The sequence below is a fragment of the Stenella coeruleoalba genome, assembly GCF_951394435.1.
Source record: "Stenella coeruleoalba genome assembly, chromosome: 3".
NCBI classification, from domain to species: Eukaryota; Metazoa; Chordata; class Mammalia; order Artiodactyla; family Delphinidae; genus Stenella; species Stenella coeruleoalba.
Genome location: NC_137148.1, coordinates 117,142,944 through 117,163,348, shown reverse-complemented (window position 1 = coordinate 117,163,348; position 20,405 = coordinate 117,142,944). Strand labels below are relative to the sequence as shown.

The 20,405-nt window shown below is 40.6% G+C and overlaps 2 protein-coding genes across 8 annotated transcripts in view; both read right to left on the bottom strand.

The window, feature by feature from the left end:
• LOC307183653 (protocadherin alpha-C2) overlaps positions 1-20,405 on the bottom strand; it is a gene marked incomplete at its 5' end in the record, with an annotated part of 158,075 nt that overhangs the window by 62,127 nt on the left and 75,543 nt on the right. The window lies entirely within an intron of this gene.
• On the bottom strand, positions 11,144-13,762 carry LOC307183658 (protocadherin alpha-C1-like). The gene is given in 3 exon segments (XM_079916492.1): positions 11,144-13,168; positions 13,170-13,282; positions 13,285-13,762. Coding segments are annotated over 3 exon segments (2,457 nt in total). The 5' UTR covers positions 13,694-13,762; the 3' UTR covers positions 11,144-11,233.

Below are 20,405 nucleotides of genomic sequence, written 5' to 3'. Positions count from 1 at the left end.
TCAATTACAGGGCAAAAAAATGTAAAAAACACAAACACATGGAGGCTAAACAATACGTTACTAAATAACCAAGAGATCACTGAAGAAATCAAAGAGGAAATCAAAAAATACCTAGAGACAAATGACAATGAAAAAACGACGATCCAAAACCTATGGGATGCAGCAAAAGCAATTTAAGAGGGTAGTTTATAGCTATACAAGCCTACCTCAATAAACAAGAAAAATCTCAAATAAACAATCTAACCTTACACCTAAAGGAACTAGAGAAAGAAGAAAAAACAAAACCCAAAGTTAGCAGAAGGAGAGAAATCATAAAGATCAGAGCAGAAATAAATGAAATAGAAACAAAGAAAACAATAGCAAAGATCAATAAAACTAAAAGCTGGTTCTTTGATAATCCATTAGCCAGACTCATCAAGAAAAAGAGGGAGAGGACTCAAATCAATAAAATTAGAAGTGAAAAAGGAGAAGTTACAACAGACACCACAGAAATACAAAGCATACTAAGAGACTACTACAAGCAACTCTATGCCAATAAAATGGACAACCTGGAAGAAATAGACACATTTTTAGAAAGGTATAACCTTCCAAGACTGAACCAGGAAGAAATAGAAAATATGAACAGACCAATCACAAGTAATGAAATTGAAACTGTGGTTAAAAATCTTCCAACAAAAAAAAGTCCCAGGACCAGATGGCTTCACAGGTGAATTCTATCAAACATTTAGAGAAGAGCTAACACCTATCCTTCTCAAACTCTTCCAAAGAATTGCAGAGTAAGGAACACTCCCAAACTCATTCTATGAGGCCACCATCACCCTGATAGCAAAACCAGACAAAGATACTACAAAAAAAGAAAATTACATACCAATATCACTGATGAATATAGGTGCAAAAATCCTCAACAAAATACTAGCAAACAGAATCCAAAACACATTAAAAGGATCATACACCATGATCAAGTGGGATTTATCCCAGGGATGCAAGGATTCTTCATAATATGCAAATCAATCAATGTGATACACCAATATTAACAAATTGAAGAAGAAAAACCATATGATCATCTCAACAGATGCAGAAAAAGCTTCTGACAAAATTCAACACCCATTTATGATAAAAACTCTCCAGAAAGTGGGCAAAGAGGGAAACTACCTCAACATAATAAAGGCCATATACGACAAACCCACAGCAAACATCATTCTCAATGGTGAAAAACTGAAAACATTTCCTCTAAGATCAGGAACAAAACAAGGATGTCCACTCTCACCACTATTATTCAACATAGTTTTGGACGTCCTAGCCATGGCAATCAGAGAAGAAAAACAAATAAAAGGAATACACATTGGAAAATAGAAGTAAATCTGTCACTGTTTGCAGATGACATGATACTATACATAGAGAATCCTAAAGATGCCACCAGAAAACTACTAGAGCTAATCAATGAATTTGGTAAAGTTGCAGGATACAAAATTAATGCACAGAAATCTCTTGCATTCCTATACACTAATGATGAAAAATCTGAAAGGGAAATTAAGGAAACACTCCCATTTACCATTCCAACAAAATGAATAAAATACCTAGGAATAATACTACCTAGGGAGACAAAAGACCTGTATGCAGAAAACTATAAGACACTGATGAAAGAAATTAAAGATGATACCAACAGATGGAGAGATTCTTGGATTGGAAGAATCAATATTGTGAAAATGACTATACTACCCAAAGCAATCTACAGATTCAATGCAATCCCTATAAAATTACCAATGGTTTTTTTTTTTTTTTTTTTTTTTTTGCAGTACGTGGGCCTCTCACTGTTGTGGCCTCTCCTGTTGCAGAGCACAGGCTCCGGATGCACAGGCCCAGTGGCCATGGCTCACGGGCCCAGCCGCTCCATGGCATGTGGGATCCTCCCAGACTGGGACACGAACCTGTGTCCCCTGCATCAGCAGGGGGACTCTCAACCACTGTGCCACCAGGGAAGCCCTACCAATGGTATTTTTTACAGAACTAGAAAAAAAAATCTTAAAATTTGTATGGAGACACAAAAGACCCAGAATAGCCAAAGCAGTCTTGAGGGAAAAAGACAGAGCTGGAGGAATCAGACTCCCTGACTTCAGACTATACCACAAAGCTACAGTAATCAAGACAATATGGTACTGGCACAAAAACAGAAACATAGATCAATGGAACAAGATAGAAAGCCCAGAGATAAACCCACGCACCTATGGTCAACTAATCTATGACAAAGGAGGCAAGGATATACAATGGAGAAAAGACAGTCTCTTCAATAAGTGGTGCTGGGAAAATTGGACAGCTACATGTAAAAGAATGAAATTAGAACACTCCCTAACACCATACACAAAAATAAACTCAAAATGTATTTGAGACCTAAATGTAAGACCAGACACTATAAAACTCTTAGAGGAAAACATAGGAAGAACACTCTTTGACATAAATCACAGCAAGATCTTTTTTGATCCACCTCCTAGAGTAATGGAAATAAAACCAAAAATAAACAAATGGGACCTAATGAAACTTCAAAGCTTCTGCACAGCAAAGGAAACCATAAACAAGACGAAAAGACAACCCTCAGAATGGGAGAAAATATTCGCAAATGAATCAACGGACAAAGGATTAATCTCCAAAATATATAAACAGCTCATGCAGCTCAATATTAAAGAAACAAACAACCCAATACAAAAATGGGCAGAAGACCTAAATAGACATTTCTCCAAAGAAGACATACAGATGGCCAAGAAGCACATGAAAAGCTGCTCAACATCACTAATTATTAGAGAAATGCAAATCAAAACTACAATGAGGTATCACTTCACACCAGTTAGAATGGGCATCATCAGAAAATCTACAAACAACAAATGCTGGAGAGGGTGTGGAGAAAAGGGAACCCTCTTGCACTGTTGGTGGGAGTGTAAACTGATACAGCCACTATGGAGAACAGTATGGAGGTTTCTTGAAAAACTAAAAATAGAATTACCATATGATCCAGCAATCCCACTACTGGGCATATACCCAGAGAAAACCATAATTCAAAAAGACGCATGCACCCCAATGTTCACTGCAGCACTATTTACAATAGTCAGGTCATGGAAGCAACCTAAATGCCCATCGACAGATGAATGGTTAAAGGAGTTGTGGTACATATATACAATGGAATATTACTCAGCCATAAAAAGGAACGAAATTGGGTAATTTGTTGAGACATGGGTGGATCTAGAGACTGTCATACAGAGTGAAATAAGTCAGAAAGAGAAAAATAAATATCGTATATTAATGCATGTATGTGGAACCTAGAAAAATGGTACAGATGAACAGGTTTGCAGGGCAGAAGTTGGGACACAGATGTAGAGAACAAACATATAGACACTAAGGGGGGAAAGCCGCGGGGGGTGGGGATGGTGGTGTGTTGAATTGGGTGACTGGGATTGACATGTATACACTGATGTGTATAAAATTGATGACTAATAAGAACCTGCTATATAAAAAAATAAATAAAATTCAAAAAAAAAAGAAAGCCCTCACTGCAAAAGCAACTTGAAATAAATGAACCTAACTCTGTGTAGTTGGTGGCATAACTACACAGAGATGAACTATTCCAAGATACTTTAAAACACAGTAACTTGTACAAGCCTAGTAAAATATACCCTACAAATGAAAAGAATGGCAAAAATATTAAACTGTTACTGTAATCACAATGTTGGTTTAATGCTGGTATTGTTTTCTAAGTGTGTTCTTTGAGTAGTGTGTGGTAATAAATTAGTAATTATGTTGATATAAATGAACACTTTTTTTTTTTTTTTTTTTTTTTTTTGCGGTACGTGGGCCTCTCACTGTTGGGGCCTCTCCCGTTGAGGCGCAGAGGCTCCGGACGCGCAGGCTCAGCGGCCATGGCTCACGGACCTAGTCGCTCCGCGGCATGTGGGATCTTCACAGACTGGGGCACGAACCCGTGTCCCCTGCATCGGCAGGCGGACTCTCAACCACTGCGCCACCAGGGAAGCCCAACACTGGGATTTTTGTTATGGGAGAAAGGAGATACAAATGTAAGAGTGATGAAATTAAGTAAAAACCTTATAGTTCTGAACTTGAATTGTAAAAATTAATATGAACTTGTGATTTATTTTACCTTTTAAAAAATGCATATCCCCTAGTTCACACCTAGAAACGCTGACTCAACCACGTAGGAATAAGCACACCTATTGTCCAGATTATATTTCTAAATACCATCTCCCACAAAAAAGAATTGAAGGATCTTTGTAGAATGGTTGACTCCAGGTCTGAGACAGGAAATTTACAAGATGGACTTGGGTATTTATAACACCAGAAGGCAGACACTCTCTTAAAAATGAATGAAATGAGCCTGTCACTGCAAAGAAAACAAGTGACAGTATTTGTTGCAAATGATAAAATTTAAGATTTTGAGTAAGAATCACAATTTTGGAAAACTTTTGTCTGCCACCATGAGCTTGTATCTTCCCAAAACTAAAAGACTGTCTGTCTGATGAGATCGATGGTGGTATTGACAAATGTGATTTTTTGTTATTGCATAATAAAATGTGTCCACATTTGGAAGATCTGTAGAGCTCAGTGAACCAATATTTCTCAAACAACCAATAAACCTGACTTAAAAAAAAGTATACAATGGAAGGGAGGGATGAATGGTCTAAGCATTTTAATATTCACTTCGTAGACTGTTCAGTATTCAATTATTACATTATATGGAAAAAAACACAAATCTAGAACTTAAATTTTTAAAATGAGATACTAGTACACACCACTATAACAAAGAAAATGTAAAAGTCTGGTAAAACTAATTATTCAAGAATGTGGAGTAACTGAAACTCTCAAGCGCTGCTGGCAGGAGAGGAACTTGGAACAACTAATTTGGGAACCTGTTGGCAGTAGCTATTAAAGTTGAGCATACTCATACCACATAACCAAGCAATTTCTACTACTAGATACATAGTCATCAGAAATGCAAATATGTGCACCAAAAGACACGGAAAAAATGTTCATAGCAGAATTGTCCATAATAGCAAAAATAAACTTGAAAAAATGTCCATCAGCAGAAAAATGGATAAATAAATTGTGATATATTCATACAATGTGACATACAGCAACTTAACGGATGGATTATTGCTATACACAGCAGGCCAGGTGATTGTCATATGTATGATATTGAATTAAATTAGCCAGACACAAAAACATAATCATACCATACGATTCTATTTTTATGATGTTGGAATTCATGATAATAGTTATATTTCAGAAGGGAGTAAAGATAGAGGGGGCTGAGTGGGGGTTGGGGTGCCGGTAATGCTCTCCTACTTCTTTACCTCTGTGGTGATTACATGATTCTGTTGATTTTGAATTGTTCAGCATGTTATACATATACGATATATGAACTTTTATGTATGTTACACTTGAATTAAAAATTTTAAAAATATGATTTGCATGAAGCAGATCATACCATACTTAGGGGAATTTTTCAGCTTTAAATCCATACATTAAAAATAACAAAACCTGAAAAACAATAAGCTATATAAGAAGCTAGAAATCAAATAGCAAATGGAACATAAAGAAAATATTAGGAGGTAAATAATGTTTAAAGCAGAAATCAATTAAATAGAAAGCAAATATACAAGCAAGAGAATCCCAAAAGCCAAGTTAGTCCTTGAAAGGCTAATATAATAAGCTACTTCCAAGTCTAACCAGGAAAAATGAGAGGTGACAATAACATCAAGATTGGAAAGAGGAATATCACTACAGATCCTGTAGATGTTACAAAGATCACAAAGAGGATATTATAAAAAACTTTATGCCAAAATATTTGAAAATTTACATAAAATTAACATATTTCTGGAAAAAGAGAATTCACAGAAATGAAACAAGAAGAATAAAAATATGAATATTTCTCTTACTAATAAAGAAATGTGATTTCATGATTTAAAACCTTCCCACAAAGAAAACTTAAGGCACAGAGGACATTCCTAGTGAATTCTACTAAATACTTAAGACAGAAATAACACCAATCTTAACAAACATGACCAGAGACTAGAAAAAAAGGAGAGGAAAAAAAACACTTCTAACTTGTTTAATAAGGCCAGCATAACCTTGATACCAAATCCTTAAAAGAAAGGAAAATGACATGCCAATCTCAAGTGATGTATACAGATGCCGAAACCCACTATTAAGATGTCTTAATTGGTTGTTTTTATTTTGTATGAACATCATTTTGATTCTAAACAAAACAGCTGTAATCTTTGCTTAAAGATTCTAAAGAATAAACATAATGTGCCTGAATTCAGAGAGTACATTTTGAGGTATGTCAATAGAGCTCAGCTATGAAAACAGTATATGTGTACATGGCAAACAGATGACTCTAGGAACAGCCAACAGTTTGGGTTGGGACAGAAAGGCTTTTCTCTTTCTCTGCAGCATAGGAGACAACGTGAATGCATATTCATTCTTAGATTCCAAGACAAGTTCTATGTTTATAGCTTGAGGAAGAAATTCTTATCCTAATTCTTTTTCATAAATGCAGTATAAAAGAGACATGTGGTTTCCTGACCCATTCTCATCTCATCAATTAAAATTGGGAACACGGTGAGCAACCACCTTTATCCTTAAGTTTTGGTTTTAAAGAGTAATCCTTACCAATAAATTCCTTGCTTCCCATACTTTTTTTTTTTTTTTTTTGCTGTACGCGGGCCTCTCACTGTTGTGGCCTCTCCCGTTGCGGAGCACAGGCTCCGGATGTGCAGGCTCAGCGGCCATAGCTCACTGGCCCAGCCGCTCCGCGGCATGTGGGATCTTCCCGGACCGGGGCACGAACCCGCGTCCGCTGCATCGGCAGGCGGACTCTCAACCACTGCGCCACCAGGGAAGCCCCTTGCTTCCCATACTTTAATCAGAGTCCTAGATTGTGATTTATATTCATTTGACGTTCTGCCAAATGCTATTTCTGATAGTCACATTACACGCATTTGAGCAATGTAAAAACCTCTTAGTAATTTAGTCTACCTTCAGCCCAAGCCAGCTAAAGTGTACTTAGTCTCTGGAATATTATTTCCCTCTAACTGCAAATATTGAAGGCAACAAAAATCAATAGGTCATTAACATTATCAGATATTGTCAAAACTTTCCCACTCATACATCTCCCAAAAGCACTGCTTTTCTTTTTTCTACTCAAGTTATAATGCTCTTTTTCTCTCCTTTTCACTAGTTTGAGGTTTTTGCATTATACAGTGAATACTATTGTGCTATCTATTTACATATTTTTTAATCTGAATATATATCATATACCTTGCACGCTTCCTTAGTTACTGCACTCTGAAGTTTTTCGGCGTGTGGTTATCAGCTTCAAAGTCAAAATAGATATAAGGAAACATCCAATTAACCTATGGGAAAGTCTACTTAAGGAATATACGTTAGCAAATAAAAACACCCAGAATGCCAAAAACATTCTACCACTCTGTTAACAAACAACACTGCAAAGGGGAAATATTTTATACTCCATAGATCCTGGCAAAAGAGAAACTGCCTTAATCCCTGAAGAATGATACACTAATAAAACATTGGTATGTTTAAAATATAATTTTCATGTGGAATTTTTAATAAAGTCAGTTGTATGCTGTTGTGCATTTTTGCTACATTTATATTTACTACCTTAAAAAAATTGCCAATGCAACTAATTTTAAATAGTAGAGTTTACACCTCAGATACCATCAAAAAATTAAATTGTCTATCAAGAATTTTTTGTTTTTGTGGCACGCTCACTGTTGTGGCCTCTCCAGTTGCAGAGCACAGGCTCCGGACGCAGATTTGCCAATGCAACTAATTTTAAATAGTGGAGTTTACACCTCAGATACCATCTAAAAATTCAAATTGTCTATCAAGAATTTTTTTGTGTGTGTGGCACGCTCACTGTTGTGGCCTCTCCAGTTGCAGGGCACAGGCTCCGGACGCACAGGCTCAGCGGCCATGGCTCATGAACCGAGCCGCAAAGGATCTTCCCGGACCGGGGCACGAACCCGTGTCCCCTGCATCGGCAGGCGGACTCTCAACCACTGCACCACCAGGGAAGCCCTATCAAGAATTTTAACAGAAAAAATTGCCATGAGGCTCGTGTTGTCTACTTGTTGCACAGTGGGTCAATTTTGGTTATATCTGTTAAATATTAACAAAGAAGAGATATAGATAAAAGGTTTTCCTGAATTTCTTTCTTTCTTCCTGAATTTCTTAAGTTAATTTTTTTTAGTATTGTAAATTATACTAACATACACTCTAAACTAAAATAAGACAGAAGAGCTTAGAGTTAGAACAAAATATAAACACATATGCATCAACATGATTCTGTGTGACTCGGGCACACAGTTAAAATTATGAAATTTCACACTTTTCAAAGGATATATGTTTTATAAAACTGAAGCAACAAATACCTTATTTCTAGAATTCTGTAGTTGTTCTTAAGGCATTCAGTGAACACTATGATAAGCATTCTTTTCTAAAGAATCAAGATTGGATCAATATGCGCTTGGATAGGAAGAAGTAAATAATAAATGCCTGTGTTGAATTACAAATACTACAGCTTTACAGAAGTTATTTTCCCCATGTTTTTATACATCAAAATTTCTATATATATAAGGAATTACCCAGCCCACAAAAATTAACAATGAACAACCTAAAAAGCAAAATATCAACAATGATGGAAAAAGAGTGTCCAACTGGATGAGTGAGATGGCACAATAGCCCTGCACGTCTAAACAGTATATCTCTGTTACTTTATCACTCACATAAGTTTAAAAATTCTGTGGCAGGGGACATTTTCCTCTGTTATTAACTGCATTTTTTTCCCTTTTAAGTAGATAATTTTCCTTCTAACTCTCAGATCCATTGATCTTCTTATCACTTACTTACATTTCCTTTGTAGTCTAGTCAAAATATTTCTCTCAAACAATTCCTGATTCTCAAACTGCATAGACATTGCTGGTATCCTTATCTCTCCTTGTTACAGAAAACAATGAAATAAAAGAAATAAATGGTGAATTTTCTTAATAGAGTTTATACACTGTGTTTTGATACCTGAAATACTAACATTTTGTGCACCAATTTTCTCCCTTAAAATTAACTGCATTTTAATTTTCATTCACTGCAAAGTTCACAGTGTTATGATGTGCATCCCTACTAATCACTTTGTTATCTACAGGAACTGGACTCTTATTTAACCCCAGAATACAGCACTGAGATTTTTCATGCTAGCTCTAGGACCAGAAAATCCCTGTTGTGTTGTTTCATGATTATATATCATAAGGAAGAAAACAATATGTTTGAAAATAGCCTTTAAACTGTTAACTATATATACACATAAAGATAAAAGTTAAGTTAAAGTTTTTCCCTCTATGTTGAAGAGTGTTTCCAGCCAATTAATATATTCACAAATTTAATTATTCATTCATCAGCAAGTATTTACTAATCATATATATTGGATTCCATTATATCATGTGTGAATATTAATTATGCAAAATTATAATGGATGCAAATCTATTTTATTTGCAGTTAACATAATTATTTGAAGGAGAATAACTTATCCAATTTTCTCTCTTATTACCTAGAAGAGTAGAACATTCCCTTCGTTCCCTTCCCTAATTTCTGCACAACCTTTCTCTTGTATCCATGATCTCTATGAGAAGTTGGAAAGTAATATTGTAAAATTGCTAAGCCAATTGCTCCCACTCCACTCAGAAAGTTTTGAAATGCCAAACAGATAAACTGAGGCATAATTTAATTTTATTAGATGCATTACTCCCAAATATGGTATTTACTTACTTCTAAGTATACTGGTTTCTAAAATAATAAGAATATTAAATCCAAGTTGAATGGACTTTGAATGGTAAGTGCACCTTTGAACACACAAATGTTTCTGACATAACAATTACTCATCTGTCTTCTTTGTGAAATATATCAATAAGAACACAAAATAAAAGGTTGTCAAGTCCTATACCCAATCATCTTATCTTCTTTCTGTCAGTACAAATAGGTGTTTTGAGATATGCCTAGAATTTTTATGTACTTACAAACACTGTGTGGACCTATTAGCTGTGTTTTGGAGTATCATTCTAAAAAAAGACTACTTTGTCAAAACGGGACTCATTGTAAAATATAGCCTAGAGAGTATGCTGCATTTTATTAAATGGTATAGCATTCACAATCCAATTCAACAGCTATCTCTACCACAAAGCCTCCTATGATTCCCTCCTCCCTGCCTAGATGTTCTCTCATGTTATCTCTCTCCCTTCTTTGAACATCCACTGCAATTTACTTTTACATGTTTTAGGTTAACAACATTTTTAAATCATGTATTGTAATGATTTGAATAAACGTCTCATCGTCCATGATATTAAGTTTGTATTACACAAAGACTCTTACATAATTTTCATTCTCACCTTAGGAATCAGAATGCCTTACACATATCTGTTGCTCAAAATACTTCTAATGAAGGGATATTTGCTTTAAGTAATTCCTTAAAGAAATTCATAAAAGGAATTATTTAAAGACACCCTAGGGGACTTCCCTGGTGGCACAGTGGTTAAGAATGCACCTGCCAATGCAGGGGACACAGGTTCAAGCCCTGGTCCGGGAAGATCCCACATGCCGCAGAGCTACGAAGCCCATGCACCACAACTACTAGAGCCTGTGCTCTAGAGCACTGAGCCCGTGTGCCACAACTACTGAAGCCTGCATGCCTAGAGCCTGGACTCTGCAACAAGAGAAGCCACCACAATGAGAAGCACGCGCACTGAAACAAAGAGTAGCCCCTGCTCACCACAACTAGAGAAAGCTCGCGAGCAGCAATGAAGACCCAACACAGCCAAAAATAAGTAAATAAAAATAAATAAATTTTTTTAAAAAGACCCCCCAGGTTGTTTATTACCTGTACCAGAAACTTTGGTGCTTTTTTAAAAATTTTAGACCCTTATGCTATATTATTTTAATTGTTCTGTAATAGGTTTGAATTTCTTACCTTGCTTTCTCAAAAATAAACTGTAACCTTCTTGAGGCCAAGGTCAGTCTCTTTTAACGCCTATATCTTCCCAGAATCCTTAGCACAGGGGATGCTAAGCAGGAGCATTCAATTCATTGGATTAAATGTTGCCAAAGGCTCATCTAAGAAACATTTCAGAAATAGCTAGTGGTCATTTCGTGGTCAAGGGAATCAAATCCCATAAAATTTGCTTACCACGGCATTGACATTTACATGATCCCCTTTCCTATTGTGAATCTGAATACAGGATATTGGCACATTCAGTCCTATCCCAGAGGCCAAATTTCTCAGGTCAGCAGCACTGTATTCCCCACGCAACAGCAAACTGTTATTGTCAGAACCAAGTCCCAGAGAGGTCCGACAGAGGTAGGTCTGAGAAAGTCTTTCGACTGTAGTGACATCTATTGTGGCAGATGTCATGCAAGGATTCAAAGCCATCTTGCTCCCATATCTCAACTCCTCTGGAGAGCGACAGCAGCTCTGAGAGCAACAACGTGGGATCTGGCTCAACTTGCTGCTCACAAAGAAAAGTAAGCACCCCAGAAATAAAAAGGAAATACAGGCCAGGGCAATTACTAAATACAGGTTCTGGGCAGAAGGGTGCCCGCCTTTTTCCCAGCCATCTTCAAAGTCTGGAAGGACCCGAGGGACACAGTTGCTCAACAGAACACCCAGTGTGACAGAGGTGGAAAGTGATGGGTCTCCATGGTCCTGAACCACTACCACCACCCTCTGTTTAACTGCATCAGTGGGAAGAACTAAGCGAGCAGTATGGAGCTCTCCCATATTGGCTGAAATTCTAAAAAGGCTCGAGTCAGAAGCCTGAGAGATGTGGTAAGAAAGCCAAGCATTGGAGCCACTGTCTGCATCCTCTGCTACCACTTTTGTGATCAGGTGTCCTGTTCTGGCAGAGCGGGGCACAATTTTCACTGGGACAGAGCCATTTCTGGGCAAGGGAAACAAGATGACTGGAGGCTTGTCGTTCCTGTCTACCACAAACAAGTTCACAGTCACTGTTTCACTTCTGGGAGGAATGCCACCATCCTGGGCTTCCACTTGGAAGTGACACTCCCTGAGCTGCTCAAAGTCAAAGGAAATTTTGGCAGTGATAGCCCCACTGGAGGAATCTACTGCCACCAAGTTAGAGGCTGCCTGCCCTTCAGAGGTAATATCCAACAGCTCATAAAAGATGACGCCATTCTTCCCCAGATCTGGGTCCTGGGCAAACACACATCCTAGGGAGGCCCCAGGGCCATTGTTTTCAGCCACAAGAAGTTCCTGTTTCGGTTGAGGAAAGTTTGGTGTATTGTCGTTCACATCAGCAACTGACACAGTCAGTGTCCTGCGGGTGCTAAGTGGGGGCGAGCCACCATCTAAGGCGGTGATCAGGACCTGATATTCACTGACCTGCTCCCGGTCCAACGGCCCATCAGTCAGCAAGCTGTAGTAGTTGTCAAAGGAAGCCTTCAGCTTAAAAGGGCCTCCAGTGGACATGCTACAAACGACCTTACCATTGGGACCAAGGTCCTCATCCCTTACACTAAGGAGAGCAATCACTGTGCCAGCGGCGGTGTCCTCGGAAACTGGACTGGAGAAAGTGGGGAGGTTCACCTCGGGATCGTGATCGTTCACATCGGTCACTTCCACCAGCAGTTTGGTGGTGCTGGCTAGACCGAAGGCGCCTTCATCCCTCGCCTCGATGTATGCCTCCAACAGCGTTTCAGGCGGACCTAGTGAAGCAGCTACCCGCACTTCCCCATTTCTAGGGTGCACGTGAAAGTGGTGTCGCAGCTTTGCCTGCGTGCTATTGCTTAAGGAGTACCGGATTTCCCCATTGGAGCCTTCATCCGGGTCCGAGGCTTGAACTCGGAATAACACAGTCCCGTTGGGTGCAGTCTCTGGCACCTTGGTGCGGTATACTGAGCGCTCAAATACAGGTGCACTGTCGTTTGTGTCCACCACGACGACGGTGACTTGTGCGTCTCCGGAGCGCGCCGGCGGCCCGCCGTCCCGGGAGGTGAGCACCAGCCGGTGGATGGCACGCTGCTCCTGATCCAGCCCTTTCTCCAATACCAATTCCGGGTATTCGCTGCCGTCGACCCGCGCACGACCCCATGTCCAGGCGAAAGGGCTGGCTGGGGCTCAGGCTGTAGCTTAGCACCCCATTGCTTCCCTCGTTGGCATCTTGGGCATTAGGGAGAGTAAAACGGGCTCCAGCATCAGGAACTCGGGAATGTGCAACTGCACGTCGCCGGCAGGGAAGTGAAGCGAGTTGTCGTTGGTGTCCAGGACGTGAACGTGAATCTTGTGCAGCTCCAGCGGGTCCTCCAGCACCAGCTCATAGGTCAGGACGCAGGCAGCTTTGTCCCCGCACAGCCGTTCGCGATCCGCCGGCTCTCTGACCACCAAGCTTCCGCTGGCCAGATCAACCTCGAAGTAGGGCTCGCCGTGGCTGGAAAGGAAGCGAAAGTTCCGCAAGGACAGAGCGGCCGCTGACAGCCTCAAGTCCTGGGCAACACTGCCTACGGCTACGCCCCGTTCGGTCTCCTCCGACACGGAGTATTCGAGCTGTCCCGCTGCAGAGCCGCAGGAGACCCACAAACATAGAACCGCCACCCTCCAGCCCACCATCCTCCCTCTCTCTCGGCGTCCTCGTTCCACCAGCGGTGACCCGGGACCATGCTCCGGACTCCCGGAGATCACAAGCCGTGGTTTTAAAAAAGAAAACAACGAGGGACGACCGGCCGCTGCTGCCGACTGGAGGTGCAGAGACCGCCGACGTTCGCCTTCCGAATACCGGAATTGCCCGGGGCCGGCCGGCTGCGAGCTAGGCTTGCTAGACTGGAGGCTTGGCAGCCGTCTGGGAAAGCGAAGCGGACCGGGTGCGGAGGAGTGCAGCGCCGCCTAGGGGTGCAGAGACGAGGTAAACCGCCGGCGTTGGGGAAGCGCGGTCTCGGTTCCCAGCCAGCTGGGATCTCGCCCCGCGCCCAGGCAGCGAGCGCGGGGCGGGGCAAGGAAGACGCTCCCAACAACTAATACGCCTTCCCTTAAACGGTGTTTCCTAGGACAACGCCCTGAGACCGCCGCGGTCTTAATGACTACAACCTCTCCCTGAAGACAGTTTATAACTGGGGCTGAGCTCGGCTGGCGTTTCTCCGCGACTGCTCGAAAGCGGAGCGTCGGGTCCCGGGCGCTCGGACCCACTGACTCCCTACATTGACCGCGGAGAGGGCGGAACTCCGACAGGAACCGCGGGGCGGAGGCGCTGATAGGCGGAACCGTGACCGTGAACCACCACACCTTCGAGGCTTAAGGAAACAGGAGTCCACAAACCAAGTGCTGGGATGCATTCCGTGCTGGATTCTCAGCCTCTCCGCTGCGGGTTTAAGTCTCTTCCTGCACCTTCTTATATCCCGGGAGCTGCCAAGATTTCAGTAGAGGCTACCAGCGAGAGGCAGATTGGGAAGCTTCCCTGGGATTCTCGCTTTTCAAGACACAAAAGCGTGCGAGCGCAATTCCGTTCCACGTTTCCGCTTTTTTGCGGATCAGCAGTTTCTCGTTCCCCAGGAGGCCCTACTGGGAGTGCTTTGCAAGCGGCCCCCGACGCTGTGGGCGAGGGAGGAGGTTAGCACCAAAAACTCAGAAAGATTGACAACTCAGCCCCAAAGAGGACGTGCAAAGTGAAGGGGAGAGAAAGTACTGAGATACTTTACAGAGTGTGACCAGAAAACTGTTCTGCAAATTTGCTCTCTGTAAATGTTTAGAAAACAGCACTGAGGTGGGGTAAGAACTGGCTTGATACCCATAAATTCTCCAGCTTTGTTTTTTGGCCGGTCTTCTGCACGGAAATCGGGACAGTGATCTGTTTTAAGAAAAACAGCTCTTGGCCGCAATAAATACTGCCAGATTCCGCCTAGCACCCAATAACCAGTGGCTTCTCCAGAGAGGGAGGAGAGCTGAAAAAGAGACTGACATTAAACACTAAATTCCTCACTCAAATCCTTCTTTTAATACAATTGCAGTGTCCAAAGCCCCAGGAACCAAAATTTGAAAGACAAAAGCCAAATAGAGATAAAGAATTGAAGCTTTCAGGGCATTATATTTCCTGGTCAGAAAACTGCCTAAAAGTATCGATAATTATTGAAGCTGAGTACAGGACACATGGGGTTAATTACACAATTCTCTCAACTTTAGTGTATGTTTGAATATTTCTCTAATAATTTTTTAAATTGTCAGTTAAAATGGAGGTGGGGGCAGGAGTAGATAGGCAGCTCCAGCTTTCTGGTTTTAAGACTAAAAGTGGGATTGGTAACTTCAGTGTGCCAATAAGAACCAGTCTCCTCTGACCATCACAAACCCATTCCTTATTTCTTCCAAGGAAGTAGGGCAGGCTGCCACATAAGGCAATGTAAGTATATAGTAAATGCCCCTGACTAGTTTGTCTTTCCGAACTAAGGAACCAAAAAAATCATTGACGCCAAGTCTTGAATAAAATTAAAGCGAGAAACCTGTCAGCCCGTTGAAATGTTGTTCGGTAGAGTCATAAGCATAGCCATCATTGGGGAATCCTCATTAGGATGTGAAATAACTAATAAAAATTGAATTGATTCCTCACCAAATTTCAGAACCAAAACTGATTTTCTACTTCAGTGTGAGAGATTATTAGGATTTGCATTTTCTCAATTTAATGCTGCTAACCAAGCTAACTGCTTTGGGGTAAAAGGTTATACTTTTCGCTTTTCCATTAGCAGCAGATGAAATGCACCTGGAGAGATGTACTCAACTTTTGGAAGGCCCGTGAATTTTACACCTGCAAGCAAGCTTCTTATTATCCCGGGTTTAGGAGGATAGTGAGGCAGGAGATAGATGGGCTCCAGGGTAGACATTTACAACTAGCCTCCTGCTCACACTTCCTGGGGTTAGAAGAAGATGGGCTCCAGGCCGGACATTCATTACCAGCCCCCTGTTTACATCACATACAAGAGACAAATGGGCTCCAGAACTATATATTTATGACCGGACTCCAGTCTATATTTTGAGATCTGCACCTTGATGTAAAAACCAGCAACAGAAATAGGGTAAATAACTGGACATTGGACATTTTTATGGCAGGGACCGAGTGGGACTAAACCCTGTTAAAAGATCAAGAGTTCATACATTTCCCATCCTTGGGGCAAGGGAAATATTGCACATGCTTAGAAAAGGCTCCTTGGGGGTCAAAAGGGAGGGGGCACCACCCCATAATATGTGATGCTAAGGCCATCCCATAGCCTCTGGGCTGTGTGCATGCATGTTGGGGAGGGTCCTAAGGCAGGGCAGGTGTGGAAAAAGAAACCAGATAATTGGCCAAAGGTAAACAAAGACCCCGAAGAACTGCCCTATATAGATGACTTAACCACCTCTTTACTGAACTCCTCCTCATTAAGGAGGGCACCTACACCCTTTCTCTCCGGGTGTGCATCTCTGCCTTGCTTCTATCTTAACTAAACAAACTGTGCTCTCCCCCTTGTTGTTGTGCTGTGTCTCTAATAATAAACTTTGTACCTGTTTTTACAGTTTTGCCTCTGTGAGAAATGCATTTTTCACTGGGAGCAAGAGCCAGGGGGTGTGGCAGCTAGGATTCCTGGTTTTCATCCAGGCTACCCACGTTCAATTCCTGGGCAAGGAATTAAGATCTCGCTTCACGCCATCACTCACTTCTGCCTCTCTGAGATCAATAGGATGTGTGGGTGTGGATTAGGAAGTGGGGAGAAAGGAAAACACATACTGAGAATCAGCATGGAAAATCTTGACAAAAACTCTCCCCCATTCACACACTTCTCAGACTTCTGGCTTCCCTTTTCTCCTGTTTCTGTTTAAACTGCCACTGATGTTTATTTTAAAAAGATTTACTTAGTCTCAGGAATAAGTAGATAGAGCTCTCGTAGTAGAATTTGTCCCACCATCTGCCTCCCTATCTTTAGGCATAACTGGGATTTGTGGGAACGTGGTATTTACTGACATAAACTGGAGTTTGTGGGAAAGCAATATTTGCTCATATAAACTGGGATCTGTGGGAAAGCAACATTTAGGAGATACTTGGGATATTTGGATATCCCAAAGATGAGAAAGTCTCAAGACTTTTTTGTTCTGTATAAGATTGCTAGGTGAATAAAATCATAAATTAACAAAACTTCTCTTTAGCAGAACCTTTCCTTTCTAGTATTTCATTTTGCCAGTTTATGGCATTTTCCATAGTGTCTCCTAATTCAAATATTTTCAAGCTTTTAATTAGGTGCAAGTACAAGTTTAAGTAGACTCTGTGCAAAAACATTGTTCTGATTTCTGCTTGGGATCTATTGCAAAGACTGTTATTATAAAGCTCTCCCACCAAACTTGGCCGTAATCTGTAAATTCAAGAGATTTCTAGCCATAATGCATAAGTTCATATTAGAGATATTGAAGCCAAACAGGAAAATAATCTGAATACCCACCAAAGAGTTTGTCAGCAAAAGGATACTGTACTTTAAATAAGATTTTCTTAGTGCTTAAGATTATTCCCTGGGAGTATGTTATGTACTTATGGGAACTAAATTAAAAGACTGAACATGACAATCACGTTAAGCAAATTTTCATCCTGTAAAATAGCTTCACGTAGTGTTAAAATCAAGCCTAACAAGGTGGGAGTTGTTTGACGGTAGAGATCTGTATCACTCAATTTTGTTTCTTAAATATCCAGCTAAGCGTTGGGCATGTAAATTAAGTGGCTATGTATCTCGATACATAGCGGCCTGGCCTACGTCATTCATTGTTTCTTTTTTTACTTGAACACCTTACCAATAGCACACTGCTATAGAATTTCTTTCTCAAGTTTGTACTACCGAGTTTTTCTCCATAATATAATATCATTTAAAATGTCATAGACCCTTTTTCAGCTGCATCACATACCTTTTTTATGATGGATTAAAAACTAAAATTCACATCTGTTTTTTTCTAGATGTTATTAGGCCACAGATCAAAAAGTCCTAGACTTTTTTTTTAAATTTATTTATTTTTGGCTGCGTTGGGTCTTTGTTGCTGTACGCAGACTTTCTCTAGTTGCGCGGAGCGGGGGCTACTCTTCGTTGCGGTACGCGGGCTTCTCATTGCGGTGGCTTCTCTTGTGGAGCATGGGCTCTAGGGCACGCAGGCTTCAGTAGTTGTGGCACACGGGCTCAGTAGTTGTGGCTCGCGGGCTCTAGAGTGCAGGCTCAGTAGTTGTGGCGCATGGGCTTAGTTGCTCCGCGGCATGTGGGATCCTCCCGGACCAGGGCTCAAACCCGTGTCCCCCGCATTGGCAGGCGGATTCTTAACCACTGCGCCACCAGGGAAGTCCCAGTCCTAGACTTTTATACTTAATTTTTTAACTCAAATTTGCTGAATGTCATTGTGTTAAGAGCTAGCCAATCTGATTCAATCACATATTTTACCTATATCAAATTTCATATTCCTACATATTTGGTAAGCAGTCACACCAGATCTTCCTCTGAGCTTCAGAAAAAAATTTTCATCAAGTGTGGCTGAAAAGGAAGGCTTGCAACCACTACCAACCACCCTACCTGACATCAGTTTATTAGGAGCGCCTAACCTAAAATAAAGATCTGAGAAAGACACTATCAACATTCTCCAAACAAGACTCTACACAAATCCCACATTATATTAAGTTTCAAAACAAAGTATTTCCAGATCACTATTGTGATATATATTTAAAAGAAAGTTGATAAAAATTTGACAGCTGTCACAAAAAAAATGGCCATCTTAATTTTAAACAGTAAAAACACTAGAATTTTTCCCATGAAAAATCAGGAGCATAACACCACACTTCATGTCATAGTTATTATTCAATACTGACTTGGATATTCTGGACAACACAAGATAAGGAAGTGTGTGTGTGTGTGTGTGTGTGTGTGTGTGTGTGTGTGTGTGTGTTAGAAAGGAGTATAAAATATACTGTTAGATGATAAATTTATAGGTAATATAATTTTCTACTCATAAAATCCCAGAGAATTAAAGAAAAAATAATTAGAACTAAAAAAGAGCTCAATGAGATGATTAGCTTAAAAATAAAAAACATACCTTTCCTACATACCTTCAATAACTAGACAAAAAGTGGGATTTCTATCAATTATGGATAAATGAAAATAAAAATTTTAATTTAATAAGGTTATATCTTTTTAGGCTCCGGACGCACAGGCTCAGCGTCCATGGCTCACGGGCCTAGCCGCTTCGCAGCATGTGGGATCTTCCCGGACCTGGGCACGAACCCGTATCCCCTGCATCGGCAGGCAGACTCTCAACCACTGCACCACCAGGGAAGCCCTAAAGTTATATCTTTGATGAAACTCTTTAAAACATTTGAACTTCAACCATAGTATATATGAAGAGAAGTTACCAAGTGCCATGAAGATTGAACTAAGATAAGAGAAAATGCTGAGAAAGGATTCCTGCCACTGGAGATCTTGGGAAAAGCTGGTAGATTGGAGTTTTCCAGAGTAGTGCTTCCCACTGAGATATAAAACCAAAGGTCCCTTGTTTGGAACAAAAACATCTAGGTACATAGGCTAAATCAGGCAGCGTTTTCCTGTAAACCCATTTGTCAGCGCAAAATAGGAGAGAAAGCAGGACTGAATGTGATAGTGAGCAGAGGCACCATTGTTTCAAGAGTGAACCTAAGGATATGGTAAAGTTAAGAGAAAACTCTAGATGACAAATTGCTCTGCAGCTGCCAGTTCTCATTAGTTGGAGGTTTGTAAAAGCTAAGGTACACGCAAACTCCTCTAACAAACGGTAAACAAGGAAATGATCACGTTAGTCCAGAGCACTGCTGGCCCATCCATTCACACTTTCCACCTGCAGATAGCTGGTCCTAAAGGAACTCCTCTCAAAGATAAATAGTAATCAAAAAAGAGCCAACATAAGATCTACATAAATATTACAAGAAGGAATAAGAAAATAAATATGAAAAATAACAGATGAGAACACACAGGTCTCTGGAACTTTCCTGGTGGTCCAGTGGTTAAGACTCCATGCTTCCACTGCAGGGGGCACAGGTTCGATCCCTGGTCAGGGAACTAAGATCCCACATACGGCATGGCCCGGCCAAAACAAAAAGCAAAAAACAGAAAAACCCCACAGGTCTCTAGAGGTCTCTAGTCAGAAGATTTATGAAACAATTTTAAAGGGTCTCAGAGAATTAAGAACTCAAAACAAAGATACAGAATTTCAAAATGAAAAGGCCACAAAAGACCATGAAAACTGAGCTGATGCAATTCATGAAATAAATGGAAGAGAAATATAAAATCAGAAATAACAGAATATAATAACA